Source organism: Geotrypetes seraphini, chromosome 8, assembly GCF_902459505.1.
Source record: "Geotrypetes seraphini chromosome 8, aGeoSer1.1, whole genome shotgun sequence".
In the NCBI taxonomy this organism is placed as follows: Eukaryota; Metazoa; Chordata; class Amphibia; order Gymnophiona; family Dermophiidae; genus Geotrypetes; species Geotrypetes seraphini.
Window position 1 is genome coordinate 45,749,744 of NC_047091.1, and position 17,180 is coordinate 45,766,923.

Consider the following 17,180-nt stretch of genomic DNA (forward strand, 5'->3'; position numbering starts at 1 on the left):
TGCTGGACCACCGGAAGCATCCCCACCTGCCAAGCTCACTCTGGCACTCCTCTCAGCCGCAAATTGCACCTACGAGTGTGGTTCTCTAAGTCCTCCATCTTCTCCCACAGATCAAGTCCATCTTTCTGGAGAGCCGCCACAGCTCCCGGGTGTCAATTAAGTCCTCCGCCACCGCATCCACTCGCGTCTCCAATTCCTCCTGCCGACGGGTAATATCCTGCAGATCCTGCTTAATATCCAGCACTGAACATAAGAACATAAGAACATAAGAAGAACATAAGAAGAACATAAGAAGTTGCCTCCGCTGAGGCAGACCATAGGTCCATCCCGCCCAGCGGTCCGCTCCCGCGGCGGCCCATCAGGCCCATTGTCTGAGCAATGGTCTATACCTATCTATACCCCCCAATCCCTTTTTCTTCTAGGAATCTATCCAAACCTTCTTTGAAACCATTTAATGTTTTCTTGTCTACAACAGCCTCTGGAAGCGCGTTCCATGTGTCCACTACCCTCTGAGTGAAAAAGAACTTCCTAGCGTTTGTTCTAAACCTGTTCCCTTTCAATTTCTCCAAGTGCCCCCTTGTACTTGTGGTGCCCCTTAATCTAAAAAATCTGTCCCTGTCTACTTTTTCTATGCCCTTCAGGATCTTGAAGGTTTCTATCATGTCTCCTCTAAGTCTTCGCTTTTCCAGGGAGAAAAGTCCCAACTGCTTCAATCTGTCAGAATATGGGAGATTTTCCATTCCCTTTATCAGTTTGGTTGCTCTTCTTTGTACTCCCTCAAGTACCGCCATGTCTTTCTTGAGGTACGGCGACCAGTACTGGACACAGTACTCCAGATGCGGCCGTACCATTGCACGATACAGCGGCATGATGACTTCCTTCGTCCTGGTCGTAATACCCTTCTTAATGATACCCAGCATTCTGTTTGCTTTCCTAGAGGCTGTGGCGCATTGCGCCGATGCCTTCAATGTTGCGTCTACCATCACTCCCAGGTCTCTCTCCAGGTTACTAACCCCTAGTGGTGTTCCCCCCATTTTGTATGTGAACATCGGGTTCTTTTTCCCCACGTGCATGACCTTGCATTTCCCCACGTTGAAGCTCATCTGCCACTTTTCGGCCCACTTTTCCAGCTGCGTTAGATCCTTTTGGAGATCCTCGCAGTCTTCCTTGGTTTGAGCCCTGCTGTATAGTTTGGTGTCATCTGCAAATTTAATGACTTCACACTTAGTTCCCGCCTCTAGGTCATTTATGTAGATATTGAACAAGAGTGGTCCCAGCACCGACCCCTGCGGAACTCCGCTCGTGACCCCTTTCCAGTCTGAGTAGTGGCCCTTTACGCCAACCCTCTGCTTCCTGTTTGCCAGCCAGTTTTTGATCCATCGGTGGACCTCCCCTTGTACCCCGTGGTTCCATATCTTTTTAAGCAGTCTCTCGTGTGGCACCTTGTCGAAGGCTTTTTGGAAGTCAAGGTAAATGATGTCTATAGATTCCCCTTTATCCACCTGGCTGTTCACTCCCTCAAAGAAGTACAATAAGTTTGTGAGGCATGACCTACCCTTACAGAAGCCATGTTGACTCGGTTTTAGCTGCCCATTTTTTTCGATGTGCTCATAGATGCTGTCTTTAATCAGTGCCTCCATCATCTTTCCCGGGACTGAGGTCAGGCTCACCGGCCTGTAGTTTCCCGGGTCCCCCCTTGCGCCCTTCTTGAAGATGGGCGTGACATTTGCTAATTTCCAATCCTCCGGGATCTCTCCGGTTTTTAAGGATAGGTTGCATATCTGTCGAAGTGGCTCCGCTATTACATCTTTTAGTTCCTTGAGTACCCTTGGGTGAATGCCATCTGGACCCGGCGATTTGTCGCTCTTTAGTCTGTCGATCTGCTTGAGTATATCCTCTTGGCTTACCTCTAAATCGACCAGCTTATCGTCTTGGTCTCCTATTATGATCTCCTCGGGTTCCGGAATGGTGGTTATATTCTCCATCGTGAAGACTGACGTGAAGAACTCATTTAACCTGTCAGCTATCTCTTTCTCTTCTTTTACAACTCCCTTTCTGTCTCCATCGTCCAATGGTCCCACTTCTTCTCTCGCCGGTTGCTTCCCCTTGACGTATCTGAAGAACGACTTGAAGTTTGTTGCTTCCTTTGCCAGTCTCTCTTCGTATTCTCTTTTTGCTTTTCTAACCACTCGGTGACACTCTTTCTGGTGTTCTTTGTGCCCTTTTTGGTTCTCCTCTGTTTGGTCTTTTTTCCATTTTCTGAACGATGCTTTCTTGTCGCTTATCGCCTTCTTTACTGCACTTGTTATCCACACTGGGTTTTTTGTTCTATTTTTTTTGCACCCTTTTCTGAACTTGGGGATGCATATGCTTTGTGCTTCGTGCACAGTCTCCTTGAATAAGGTCCAGGCCTTTTCTACGGATTCCGTCTTCCCTATGTTGCTTTTGAGCCTCTTTCCCACCATTTTTCTCATGGCATCATAATTTCCTTTTTTGAAGTTGAGTGCCGTCGTTGTGGTTCTTTTCCCCTTTGATGATCCAATTTCAAGCCTGCACTGGATCATGTTGTGATCGCTGTTACCTAGTGGGGGTAATACCGCCACCTCCTTTGCTGTCCCCCCTAGTCCGTTGAAGATTAGGTCAAGAGTGGCATCGCCCCTTGTTGGTTCCTTGACCAGCTGTTCCATGAAACAGTCCCTCGTGACTTCTATGAATTTTGTCTCTCTTGCGCAGTTTGAGTGCCCAATACTCCAGTCTATCCCAGGATGGTTGAAGTCCCCCATCACCACCACATTTCCGCTTCTGCATACCTGCTTCAGTTCAGCCTCCATCTCCTGGTCGATTTCTTCCGGTTGTCCAGGTGGGCGGTAGTACAGACCCAGTTTAATGTCTGCTCCTGCTCCTCCCTGTAGCTTAACCCATAGTGATTCCAGGCCATCCGCCCGTACTGTTGTTTCCGTTCTGGCTGATGGTATGGAGTCTTTTATGTACAGCGCTATTCCTCCACCCTTTTTATGTGTCCTGTCTCTCCTGTATAGTTTGTACCCTGGTATGGCCACATCCCATTGATTGTCCTCAGTCCACCACGTTTCTGTGACTCCAATTATGTCTAGGTCCTTATTGCTGGCTGTGATTTCCAGTTCTCCCATTTTGGCCCTCAGGCTCCTAGCATTTGTGTATAGGCAGTTTAAGACCCAGTTTTTTGTCCTCTCTCTTTGTTTCCCTTGTGCTTTGGTATTCCTGCAGTTTCCCTCATGGTTTGCCAGCCCCTGAGCTTCGTCCTCCTCCTGTTGTGTGTTTATATCCGTGCGGATGGATAGAATATCCTCCCGAAGACAGGCCAGCACATCCGCAAACCCTCCCGTCTTAGGAGGGCCACGCGCTCCTCTGTCTCCCTCCACCTCCGCTTCCCGCACTGCAGGCAGATCCGCCGCCATTTTGGAGGCACTCGGGGAAACGTGCTGTTTGTCCGTTCCCGGCCCCGACTTGCCTGTCACCACTCTGGAGGGGTCCAACTTGCGTCGGGTGGCCGTGGCCATATCCCACCACACTGGGAATGTGAAGAAGGGGCAAGGCGAGCCAATTACGCCGCGCGCTCAAACAAATACTCCGCGGCCCCTACGGAGCTTCAGCCGTTCGCGCCCTGCCACATCGGTGACGTCACTTCCTCCAACAATATAATTTAAGAAACACAAAACACACTGTACACAGAGAAAATGTTAATTATCATTTATATTCCGCAGGTTTTCAAAGAGGTCAAGGCAGATGACTTTATGCAATGTCACCTCAGTAACAACTATACAAAAATAGACAAGGAAAGGACGTTCCGGGCCAGCCAGGCAGGGATTGGCTGGCCCAGAATGTCCTCTCTGACGTCAGAATTGACGTCGGGTGGCGAGAGTTGGTCAGCCCCGCGGGGAAGAAAAGCAGGGAGGGAGAACTCGGTGCCAGCTTGTTCCCGATGACGGCAGTGGCAGCCTATTCCCCGGCAGTAGCCTATTCCCCGGTGGGTGGCCAGCTGTGCACCCCCTTGGGGCATGCACTTGGGGCGGACCCTCCCCTTGGTATGCCACTGCAGTTTACTACTGATAGAATAGTTAAGAGTACAGAGTATTTCTTTCATCCAGTGTCTTCCCTTTCAGACACTTCTGTCCATCTAGCATTTCCTTCCTTTCCCCTCTTCAATTCAATCCAGTGTCTCTTCTCTTCTCTTCCCTCCCCTACCCATCTACGGCATCTTTTGTTTGGTTGAAACCGAACAGCAAATATTAGCTGCAGATTTGGTTTCAGTCAAAACTAGAGGAATAAAGCAGTTTTAGTCACTGTCTAGGTAAAAGAAAGGGGACTTGGCTCTTCCAAAAATCCTAGTTAGGAGTCTAGCTCGACCTGATTTTATACTGTGGCCCAGATTCTATAAACAATGTCCCAACTTAAATTAAAAACGTCATTTAATACGGAAAAAATTTGAAAGAAAAATGTGGGTGCCTTCTGGCACCTAAAAAAGTAACACCAGAATCCTGCCTATGGAGGCGCTTTATAACACCTAACACCACTGTAGGCGTGGATAACACAGTGTGGCATTAGGCATCGTAAAGCGCCTATTTAGGTGTGATTCATCTAAAAGGTAGGCACCCGAAGTGTAGGCTTTGAAAACCCTGGCCTACATTTCGGGTGCCTACCTTTTCTGAAGCTACGATCCTAGAAATGGCGCCATCACATGTATAGAATCTGGGCCTGTATATTCACCTTTATGAAGTGAATATACTACCTGTAACTCACTGTATCAGTAGTCTATGTTAGGAGAACAACCGGATCTTTTCTAGCATTGTATATTTATGTTTGTGTTGCAATAATTGTTGTAGTAACCCACCTCAAACCCCATTGCAGAGGATTTGGTGGGATATAGACCACAAATAGCATTACAAACTTACGCTGGCTTTTACAAAGATGAGGTAGAGATTTCTACCGCAGGCCGACAAGGTAAAGGCTCCGAAGCTCATAGAATTTCTTTGAGCATCAGAGCATTTACCTCACCGGACCAAGGTAGAAACCTCTACAGTGGCTTTGTAAAAGGAGCCCTTAGATTGTAAGCCATCTAGGGACACAAAAGTACCTACTATATCTGAATGTAAGTCACCTTGACCTATACTGGAAAGGTATGAGCTAAAACTAAACCTTGTCCATTGAATCAGAGTAACCCAGGGCTGCTGGATTCTCCACTCTCCCATCCTCACATAAGGCTCAGCTGTCTCACAGTCCTCTGCCATTGTGAACTCACCGTCAGTAATGACCCATAGAGTTGATAGCAGCACAACCAGGCACCTCATATTTATGAGATTAGACTTCAAATCTTCTTGAGAGAAAACAAGAGAGCCAACCTAAGAGAGGAAGCAGAAAAATTAATTTTAAAGTGGGAAAACTCAGAAACCACTTTATACATAGGAACCATTTTCTAAGGGCTAATCCTTTTCTTGTAGTGGGACCAGTTTGTTTCCTCCTTCAGTGTTACCTTCATCAAAGAGACCAGTTCACAAGTTAATTTCTCATAGTGACCTGAAGTGTAACTTGTCCCTGCTAGTACTTTCCCATACCAGAGGGACAGTTTATTTCCTAGTTCCCCAGTTTACCTCACTGTATCCCCCAGAGTGGATCAGAAAGTGGGGGATTGGATATGGCAGGTGGTATTGGGTACCAACAAACAACAGCGGAGGTCCAGAATATTGTTGGTGTGCAATTTTATTCCTCAAATCACAAAGTCTTGTGCAATGGCTCAACGCGCACGTGCTTTGGCCTCTACGGCCTGCCTCAGGAGCCTATAATATACATGAGCATATAAAATAAAAATATAAATATAGACGTACATATAAAAATACAATGTGAATAATGGTAAAGTGCACATTCATATTGATATGATAATAAAAACATAAAGACATGCATGGAGAAGCACAACACATATATAACAAGCCATACAAGAATAACTTGCCACAATCACCAAAATTAAGACATAATAGACATATCATGGAAGCAGACATACCTTTGTTAACAAAAACGTAATTGCTTGTGTAATGCACATGATGATAGATCATAACACTGAAATATTTAAAAAGGAGAGAAGAAATGTACCACTTGCTTATTCTTTCAGTTACTTTATAAATGTCAACGCCACAAGCATTCCGTTTTCATTGTTTGGTGTGTGCCATCGCACAAGATTTTGTGATTTGAGGAATAAAATTGCACACAAACAATATTCTGGACCTCCGCTGTAGTTTGTTGGTTCTTGACTTGTCTGTGGAGGTTTTTGTCTTGAGATGATATTGGGGAGCAGAGTGGGGGGATCATAAAAGTGGATCTAGGGGTGGTTTCAAGGAAACACTAGAAGGTATAGAAGATGAAAAAGTGAGGACAAATGGAAACCACCACAGCAACTGAAATCCTCACTATTTGAATTCAACACCAGGATGGCAATAGGACTTCGAAAGTCATCAATGTCAAAGCATCCAACAACTGTATATCTGGCTTCAGCTCATTTATTGCCTCCTTATGTGGTGTGACTTGTCTGTTTACTTCTGTATTATTTATCCAGAAATAAAAACTAGTTGACAGCATAAATTCTTTTTACTTATCGTTTTAATGTAGTGTCTCTAGCATGCCCCAACAGGACCCATTTCACCCAAAAGGCTTTCTCAAGGGTTCATGGAGGAGCTCAAATGCAGCATCCTTCCTCGTTTAGTGGAGAAGATGCGGTATATAAACCTAAGGCTTAGTTTAGTTTAGTTTAGAAGTAAACAGGCAAGTTACACCACATAAGGAGGCAATAAATGAGCTGAAGCCAGATATACAGTTGTTGGATGCTTTGACATTGATGACTTTCGAAGCCCTATTGCCATCCTGGTGTTGAAATCGAATAGTGAGGATTTCAGTTGCTGTGGTGGTTTCAAGGAGCCCAATAGGGGATTTTGGAAAATGGGGGAGGGGGAGAGATCCAAGATGGCGATTTGAGAGCAGGACGCGCTGAGCTGCCTGTCCCAGAATCGCGTTCGTTGGGAATAATCTCTAGCGGTATTCACTTGCTGCGATGCCTAAGAGACGGGGCCGGAGTGCCGCTTCTGCCTCGTGGCGTCCTGGAGCTCCGGGTCTCGGAAACATACAAGATCTTCTGCGGCGCATGCAGGAGGTCACTGCAACGTCGGATGGTGGCCTGCTGAGGACACAGGGAGGCGAACCCGTGGTGGATACTCCTGGGCCCGATACTACACTAAGCCCTGATGTTAGGGCACCGCCCCCTCAGCCTCAGATAACCAGCTCTCCCAGGGGCGGGGAAACCCCAGATTCAGAGGTTTTCTCCTCTCCAGAGGCAAGGAAGGATCTATTGGAGAGTTTGGAGGTTGGGGCCCACCTTTCAAGGGCCCCCATGGAGATATCTGGGGGAATACCATCTCAGTATGAGGGGGAAGGACAGAAGACAACCCCCGAAGGACTTCAGAATGGTGAGCACTTCACATTTACACAAACTCCAATTGTACTGATTAAACCTGCAGAAGTGACTTTAGATTCCATTTGGGACTTAATGGCTGGTTTTGTTAAAAATATTACTCCTACTTTTCAACAAATTGAAGGAAAAATTAAGGACCATAATAAAGAACTGAAGGATTTAAGAAAAGAAATGAACACTTCTAACTCATCCATTCAAAAAATAGAAAAAGAAATTATAACATTGAAACAAATGCAAGAGACTTTAGTTAAAGACAACATTAACCTAAGGAAGAAGATTGAAATGCTTGAGAACAATTCACGTAGCAACAATTTAAGGTTAATTAATTTTCCAAGACTTGAGTTGGTAACACCTAGAGATATGCTTAAGAGATATCTACTGGAAAATTTGGAGATACCTGAAGAATCATTACCTCCATTTTCACGGGTTTATTATTTGCCTGATAAAGAACAAAATCAACAACAAAAAGTAAAATCTTCAGATCAAGAACCCTTAAACATCTCACAGATTTTAGAGACATCTGAGAAGGATTTAGCATCACCAGCCACTATGATTATTACTTTAGCTTTGCCAATTGATAAAACATGGTTGTTAAAACTTTACTTTAAAAATAGACAAAAAAGTTTTCTTGGTCACAAAATACAAATGTTTCCAGATTTGGCAAGGGAGACGCAAAGGCGCCGCCGTGAATTTCTTCTTTTGAAACCTGGGGTTTATCTTTGGGGGCAACTTTTTATTTGAGACACCCTTGTAAATGTATTGTGTGTTACCGTACTCTCAAATATGTGTTTTTTGAACCATCACAATTGACAAATTTCGTGGCAATGTCTCGTCTGAATGCAAATAATCTTTGAGCCCTATAATTTGGATATTGATGACCTCATCTCACTGCTATAGCTCTCAGTTTCTTATGTATTATTATTATTTTTCTTTATTATTTCACCAATTTTCTTTCATTCTTGGATCTTAATTTGAGGACTTGAGCATAAATAGTATATTTGTTAATTTAGGATATACATTTGTATTGTATTCGATATCTATTCTATTCTTGCTTTCTGTACAAGTGTAATACTTGGAATTTAAATTGAAGAAAAATAAAAGATTTAAATATGAAAATGGGGGAGGGGGGTTCTCATATTGGGAACATGGAAGTTATGTGCTAAGACAGCATTTTGTGTAATCCTAAATGGCCATTGCTGATTCCTTCTTGAATCTGCCCCTGGACCACCCCTGCACTGCCCTGTTTGGACTGAGAAGTTAAAAATAATATTCAGCAGCACTGCCTGGTTAAATGCTGCTTGATATTAGTGGCTGGCCCACTCAGTGTGGTTTAAGCGGGCAGGAACCTTTCCTGCTCACTTAAACCATACTGAGAATTTACTAAAAGAGAATTAGTTACCAACATGCTTCACTTCACCGATTTTTTTTTTTTTTTTTTTGTTTAGATCTGCAATTTATCAAGTCGCTAGGACTCGAGCACGAGTTGATGGCACCTAACGACAACAACATGCTTCACTTGTACATTTAGGGCTACCAGATTTTGCGTCCAAAAATCCCGGATGCATGGCTACGCCCCATTCCACCTCCAGCTCCGCTTTGTTCCACCCCACCCTATTACACCCCCAGGAAACCTCTTCTTTTAATCCCTGACCTCTGGGCCACGTCCAAGGGCTTCTGAGCATGCGCGGATGCATGTGACGTAATCCGCGCATGCTCAGAGGCCCTCCAGATGCGGCCAGAGCTTTCCAAAACCCAGACAAACTGCTGGGTTTTGGAAAATCCGTCTGGGTACAAAAAGAGGACATGTCCGGGTTTCCCCAGACATCTGGTAACCCTATGTACATTTATGACCATCTCTGGAAAAACATAACAAAAGTCTGGTAACTTTAGTGATGTTTTTACTATAAATGGTCACATTTATGAAAAAAATAATCAAATGCATATGAAATTTCACAATAGAGGCGTTGAGAAGATGTGTATAAAAATTCCAGCAATTGCTGTTATGCCAAGCTGGTGTGAACCAAAATGTTTTATGCCATATGTATAGCGATATTCAGAAACTTCTACCCAACAAAGCAAAATGTCTGAAATAATGTCTAAAGGTTCTACAATCAACTTATGATGGCATTGTAAACATCATTGATAAAAAAATTTCATAGGTGAAGGTTAAAATAGTTTGCAGAGTGTTGCTTCCTTAGCATTGCTGCTGCAATACCAACTGCCCAGTATTCAAAATGATTTAAACAGGCTGCCTAATCACTGATATTCAGTGGCATTTTAATTGGGCAGTGTTGTTGAATATTTTTCAGACCAGCTATTAGAGAAGTGGGCAGGTTAGGGGTGGTACATAGGGCAGAATTGGGGAGGAGCTGGTAGAGATACAAGTGTCAGCAATATTCAGTGCCGACATCTTCATAGCTAACCAGATGAATTTAGGACTTTTCAGCACCCACATAACCAAAATATTCCTCAGCATTTTGATACTTCCCATGCACACTGGTCCGAATCCCATTTCCTTCTCCACAACCAAGCTGAATCTCCCACCCTTCTCCCACTCCTCCATGCAAGGTAGGGAAAGGAGCAAAGTCCATTTGCTCTTGGCCCTAGGTAGTCGCAACAGGCTGGTACAAGAGGTCATGTCAGCCATTCTGGAGAGGCAGTTGCTAGGGGCAGAAATGATTGGCCTTCACTCCTGCCCCTACTTCTACTGTTGGACCACCAGGGACTTCAGGTAGGCCTTTGGAGGAGCCTATCCTGTATGAAGGAAAAGAGTGGCATGGTGGGGGGTAGCTTGATCAGGGGAGGGATGGGGACCCGAATGGGGAATTGGGTCTAGAGTGGCTGAGGACTTTGGGGGTTCTTTGTTATGTGGGTCCTGGTCAATATTCAGTCATAGAAAGAAGCAGAGAGATTGTGGATGCCTTTCAAAATGCTCTCCTCAGGCAAATGGTGACAGAGGGCGACCTGTAATCAGATGGCTGGACATGTTGAAAAGAGAGAGATATGTCTGGCAAAAGTGCAAATGGAAGAGCAAATGGCTAGAAATGTAAAAAAGGGTGACAAGAATTTTTTCAGGTATATTAGAGAAAGGAGGAAGGCAAAAAATGGAAATGTGAGCCTGAACAATGTAGAAACTGGCATGTGAAGACTGATGATGAAAAAGTTAACTTGCTAAACAAATACTTCTGCTTTGTGTTCACAGAAGAAAATTCTGGAGAAGGATTGCAATTGGCTGGCAAAGTAACATGAGAGAATGGAATGGATACTGCACCATTTACGCAAGAAAGTGCTTATGAACAATTTGAAAAATTGAAGGTGGACAAAACCATTGGACCGGATGAGATCCATCCCAGGATATTGAGGGAGCTCAGAGAGGTTCAATAACTCCTTGGAGACAGGAGAAGTTCTGTGGGATTGGAGAAGAGCGGATGTGGTCCTTCTTCACAAAAGTGATTGCAGAGATGAAGCAGGAAACTACAGGCAGTAAGTCTCATTTCAGTTGTTGGAAAAATAATGGAAGTGTTAATGGAAAAAAGGATAGTGAATTTCCTAGAATCGAATGGGTTACAAGATCTGAGGCAACATGGCTTTACTAAAGATAAAAACATGCCAAACAAATCTTACTGAATTCTTTGACTGGGCAACCAGAGAATTGGATTGAGACTGTGCGCTAGATGTAATTTACTTAAATTTCAACAAAGCCTTTGACATGATTCTGCATAGGAGGCTCTTGAATAAACTTGACAGGCAGAACTTATGACCCAAAATGTTGAACTGGATTAGAAACTAGTTGACAAACAGAAGCCAGAGGGTGATGATTAATGGAATTGCTCAGAGAAAGGAAAGGTGAGTAGTGGAGTGCCACAAGGATCGGTGTTAGGGCCAATTCTGTGCTGTTCTGTTCAATATATTTGTGATTGATATTGCTAAAGGGTTAGAAGGCAAGGTCTGCCTTTTTTCAAATGATACCAAGATTTGTAACAGAGTGGACACCCCGGAGTGAGTGAAAAACATGAAAAAGGATCTGCAAATCTTAATGCAAAGAAGTGCAGAGTGCATGTAGGGAGTAGAAATCCAAGGGAGCTGTATTTGCTGAGAGGTGAGAGGCTAATTTTGTATGGATGGGGAGAGGGACCTTGGGGTGATATTGTCTGAGGATATGAAGGCAATGAAACAATGTGACAAGGTAGTGACTGTAGCCAGAAGGATGCTGGTCTATATATAGAAAGAGGCATAACTATCAGCAGAAAGGAGGTGTTGATTCCTCTGTTGGTGAGGCCCCACCTGGAGTACTGTGTTCAGTTTGGGAGGCTGTATCTGGCTAAGGATGTAAAAAGACTTGAAGTGGTCCAGAGAAAAGCAACAAAATTGGTATGGGTCTTGTGCCAAAAGACGTAAAAGAAGAGATTGTAAGACCTGAATATGTATACTCTAATCTTCTCTCCTCCCACCTCTGGTGGTAATCAGTTCTACAACATTACAAATATGAATTAGTCCTTGCTAAAAAATTTGGTACCACAATCTCCGTTAATAAAGAATGGTCCCCTTTGCAAATTTATTTTCAATCACTTCCTAGTCATGTAACATGAAGATATGTCAAGGTATAACAAATTTATCCATGTATATTGATGATGCATATATATTGGTGTATAATGTACTCTTTCTATTTGTACCTGGAAACTCATTGACCTCTAGTTACTGTTATGGTTATTATTGCTTTCTTGTATCTTTTTGAAAAATCAATAAAATTTCATGGAAAAAAAAAGAATATGCATACTCTAGACTAGAGGAGAGGAAGGGCAGGGGAGGTATGATACAGATGTTTAAATACTTGAAAGGTAATAATATAGAAAAATCTTTTCCAAAGAAAAGAAAATGTCAGAATTAGAGAGCATGAATTGAAGTTGCAGGGTGGCAAACTTAGGAGTAACGTTAGGAAATTATTTTTCATGGAGAGGATGGTGGATGCCTGGAATACCCTCCCGATGGAGGTGGTGGAGATGAAAATGGTAACTGTATGGGTTAAATGCCAATATAGATTGGTTTTACTATTACTAAGTCCACATTGTGCTTGCAGTTTTCTAATACATATTCTCATTTTGCGAGTGTGGGGAAGATTGGGTTGCTTTCCACCATAGAGATATTTTGGAACATCAATATTTGCCTCCTAAATAAACTGTTGATTTGAAATTTAAAGGATTGTGCTACATACTGCATGAATGAAGCCTTTCCTTGCTGTGACTGGCTATGATACTCTGAGGTGGACCAATTGAGAGATGGAATATCAGGTTTGGCCCACCCAAGACATTAAAAAACACTGTGGCACCATTTTTTACTTACCACATGAAGGATGCAGAGGAAGAGAGCTTCAATTTATGAGTAAAAGACTGGAGTTAGTTTACTCCTAAATTTTTTATATTACCCTGACATGACGTTATATTTGTAGGTTGGATTGCTTTGCTGACACACTTGGCCCTGAAGAAGTGGTGCAGTTAGCCATGAAATGATCATTGGCTGGCTGCACATAGCATTTGTTGAATTATTTACATTTAACACTGGATGTCCTTTTGTGATTTAGATATACAATTTTCTTGTGGTGAAAGCTTTTTATGCTTATGATGTGTGGTTGGCAGAGTGGCTTCCGCTCAACATTGATACTGAGGCTTTTTCTTTTGCTTGAAAATTGTGTTGGTGCCCAGTTGATTTTTCAATAGTTATTAGGGGAGCTTGATTATTTTTTCAGTTATTCGATTACCCATTTCCTCCTTTTTATGTTTGGTTTACAAAGTACATATACAATTTAGAAATAATACAACAAATGTTAAAAAATATTAAAAACTCTTCAAAAATATTATTAAAAAATAATGGCTTTCAAGAAAAGGCCTCTACAAATAATGTAGTCTTTAACACTTTTTAAATCTCTGAATATCAGACAGCAAAAATAAAAGAAGGTAAAAATAAAAGAACAAGAGGGCATTCAGAAAAGTTGAAAGGGGAGAGATTCAAAACAAATGCTAGGAGGTTCTTCTTTACCCAACATGTGGTGGACACCTGGAATGCGCTTCCAGATGATGTGATAGGGCAGAGTACGGTACTGGGGTTCAATAAAGGATTGGACAATTTTCTGCTAGAAAAGGGGATAGAGGGGTATAGATAGAGGATTACTGCACAGGACTTGGACCTGTTGGGCCACCACATGAGCGGACTGCTGGGCACGATGGACTTCAGGTCTGACCCAGCGGAGGCATTGCTTATGTTCTTATGTTCATCCTAAGTGACCCTATCAGATTATTCCATAACTAGTCTTTAAACCCCTTATATTAATGGGTGCTAGAATATATGTCTGTCTGTCTTTCTTTCTTTCGGGCTCTTTCCCTCCCGCTGTCTTTCTTTTTGTCTGTCTCTTTCCCTACCCCTGTGTCTTTCTTCCTTTCTTTCTGTCTCCCTCCCTCCTGCTGTCTGTCTTTCTTTCTATCTGTCTCTCTCCCTGCCCCCTATGCAGCAGCATTTTTCTCCCCCCACTTCCCTGTGCAGCAGCATTTCCCCCACCCCACTTCCCTGTGCAGCAGCAGCATTCCCACTCCCCCACTTCCCTGTGCAGCAGCATTCCCTCCCCCTCCATTTCCCTGTGCAGCAACATTTCCCTCCCCCACCCCGCTTCCCTGTGCAGCAGCAACATTTCCTTCCCCCCCTCTTCCCTGTGCAACAGCCGCAACAGCAGAATTCCCTCCCCATCCATTTTTCTGTGCAGCAGCATTTCCCCCACCCCACTTCCCTGTGCAGCAGCAGCATTTCCTACTCCCCCACTTTCCTGTGCAGCAGCTGCAGGAGCATTCCCTCCCCCTCCATTTCCCTGTGCAGCAACATTTCCCTCCCCCACCCCGCTTCCCTGTGCAGCAGCAGCATTTCCTTCCCCCCCTCTTCCCTGTGCAACAGCCGCAACAGCAGCATTCCCTCCCCCTCCATTTTTCTGTGCAGCAGCATTTCCCTCCCCTACCTCACTTCCCTGTGAAGCTGCAGCAGCATTTCCTTCCCCCCCACTTCCCTGTGCAGCAGCCGCAACAGCATTCCCTCTCCCTCCATTTCCATGTGCAGCAGCATTTCCCTCCCCCCACACCACTTCCCTGTGCAGCAGCAGCAGCGTTTTCCCCTACCTCCCTTTCCCTTCCTGCGGTCTGGCCAGTTCCCTTAGTCCCTTCCCATCCCCCTTCCCTTCCCTTCCCGCGGTGTAGCTTGCAGGATTATTTTAAGCCTTTGGCCTCCTGCTCTCCACCTCGCGCAGTCCTCCATCCAGGAAAAAATGCCCTACCGGCCTAAGTTTATTTTTAAGTTTAAAGGTGCCACAGCGGCTCCTCTCACGATCACCGCCTGCGTTGGAAGCCTTCTCTGACACAGGTGTGGCTCGTGAGAGGAGCCGCTGCAGTGGCTTTTAACTTAAAAATAAACTTCGGCTAGTAGTGCCATTTTTTTCTGGATGGAGAACTGCGCGAGGTGGAGAGCAAGGAGGCCAGCACTTTTCAATTTGTCAGGCGGCCACTGGCAAAGCTAAGCGCACATGCACATTCCTGCCGGCCACGGACCTAAAGATCAGGGATCATGGAACACGCAGGTAAGAGTATGCATGTCCGCTTAGCGTTTTATTATAGTAGATAGTACCCTTGCCACTGAGATTATTGAAGCCCTCATTTTTGCATAATGTATGCTTATTAACCCTTCACTAGCTACCTGCAGTGTCCCCCCCTCTGATCTCAGGGATCGACCTGGTTAATATACTTTCAGCACCTGAGTCAAGATACCAATGGATATTAAGGTGTATCACTTTAAAGATCAGCAGAATTTGATATTTCACCGGTAGCCAATGAAGCTTCCAGGAAAAATTTGATTAATCTTACTATGCTAATGTAATTTTGAAAAATTTTTATAGTATCGCTGTCTGTATACAGTCTTTTCCTCTGTAAACTGCTCTGAACTGTTTGTGGTATTGCGGTATATAAATATAAAGTTATTATTATTATTATATGATCAAATCTGCCTCTTCCCCAGATCAACCGAGCAGCTGCATTTTGAACAACTTGTAAAGTTTTACTTCTGGCAGCTGTTATCCCCAGATATAACACATTGCAATAATCTAATTTTTGAATGATAACAATTCTAAAATCATAATGTAGCAATATTAGTTTTAATCTACTAAGCATTTGTATCTGGAAGAAAGCAGACCTGATTACAGCCAACACCTGTCCCTGCAAACTCAAAGTAGAGTCTATCCAAACTCCCTGTTTCTTAATTTTCTTATGTATTGGAATTATAATATTATTGATTTCAATATATTGTGGCCATCTAGAGTCTTCTTCTTTTCCAATCAACATCACATCAGTCTTTGTAGATATTATATGTGTCATATGTGAGCAGTGCTATCAGATACTAAACAAATATATATGTATTATTAAAGAATAATATAGTATTATGAGAAAATATCACAAATCTGCTACCTATATAGATATACACTGACAAATAAAAAAGGTAAACCCATACAAAATAATATCTTAATGTAAAATTCCAATTAAAAATACAGTTTCACATAATAATAACATAGACAATCTCCTGATAGCTTTTTAAATGTTGCCATTTAGAAAAATGATCTAAAATATACCTTTCACCAGTATGTGGATATGTAATATCTTGACTTGCAAAGATTCCTCACACACTGAACAGCATCCACATTTATAATGTCCCCTTATGGAAGGTATCGCTTTGGGCAGAAGGAACTAAAAGGTTTCCAGATTCTTTCCTCTTTCATAAGCAACAGAAATGTTTGTATTGGAAAAATGATCCAAATTCTGAACAATATATCAATGTTTTTTTTTCAAAGCTTTCATGACATCCCTAAACAGATGACTAAATTTAAGGGTAAATAAAGTAGCCAAGCTAGGAATGAATGAGCCCCGGGCAAAAAAAATCAAGACAGGCTCCCTCTCCCTTGGTAGTAGAGAGTGGATGTGCAAGTGGGGGCAGGGAGAGAAAGGAAAACTTCTTTAGAGCTACAGTAAACAAACCCTGCAAAAAGCAAATGTATTCCAAACCTATTCAGAAAACCTGTTCTATATTGATCTGTTACATTTTAGTGTACTTATGCAAAAGTCAATGAACAGTTTGAATTTAAAAGAAATACAAACCGAAGAACAAGATATCTTAGATGCACATTTTCAAAAGCGGACACATTCCAAATAATAAATTCAGAAAAAAATACATTTTTTTAACTGAGCATCATTTTGGTCCCAGTATCTGTTGTTTGCTTTTCTGTTTTATTAACTCTTTATCTCTTATCCATTCTATCCAGCATCTCTCATCTGAATCCCTCTCCTCAAAGAAAGCGAACAGAATGTTGGGCATTATCAAAAAAGGTATCACTACCAGAACGAAGGAAGTTATCCTGCCACTGTATCGAGCGATGGTGCACCCGCATCTGGAATACTGCGTCCAATATTGGTCGCCATACCTTAAGAAGGACATGGCGGTACTCGAGAGGGTCCAGAGGAGAGCAACAAGGATGATAAAGGGCATGGAGAACCTTTCATATGCCGAAAGGTTGGACAAGCTGGGGTTCTTTACCCTGGAAAAGCGGAGACTAAGAGGGGACATGATAGAGATTTATAAAATCATGAAAGGCATAGAGAAGGTAGAGAGGGAC

The 17,180-nt window shown here is 43.1% G+C and overlaps 1 protein-coding gene across 1 annotated transcript in view; it reads right to left on the reverse strand.

Moving 5' to 3' along the window:
- LOC117366161 (peptidoglycan-recognition protein SC2-like) overlaps window positions 1–16,242 on the reverse strand; it is a 129,376-nt gene extending 113,134 nt beyond the window's left edge. The window contains exons 1-2 of the mRNA XM_033957332.1: window positions 16,143–16,242; window positions 5,279–5,378 (exon numbers count right to left, since the gene is read on the reverse strand). Coding sequence (XP_033813223.1) covers window positions 5,279–5,327 — 49 coding nt within the window. The 5' untranslated portion in view covers window positions 5,328–5,378; window positions 16,143–16,242. The remainder of the gene's footprint in view (window positions 1–5,278; window positions 5,379–16,142) is intronic.
- Between the last annotated feature and the right edge of the window lie 938 nt (window positions 16,243–17,180).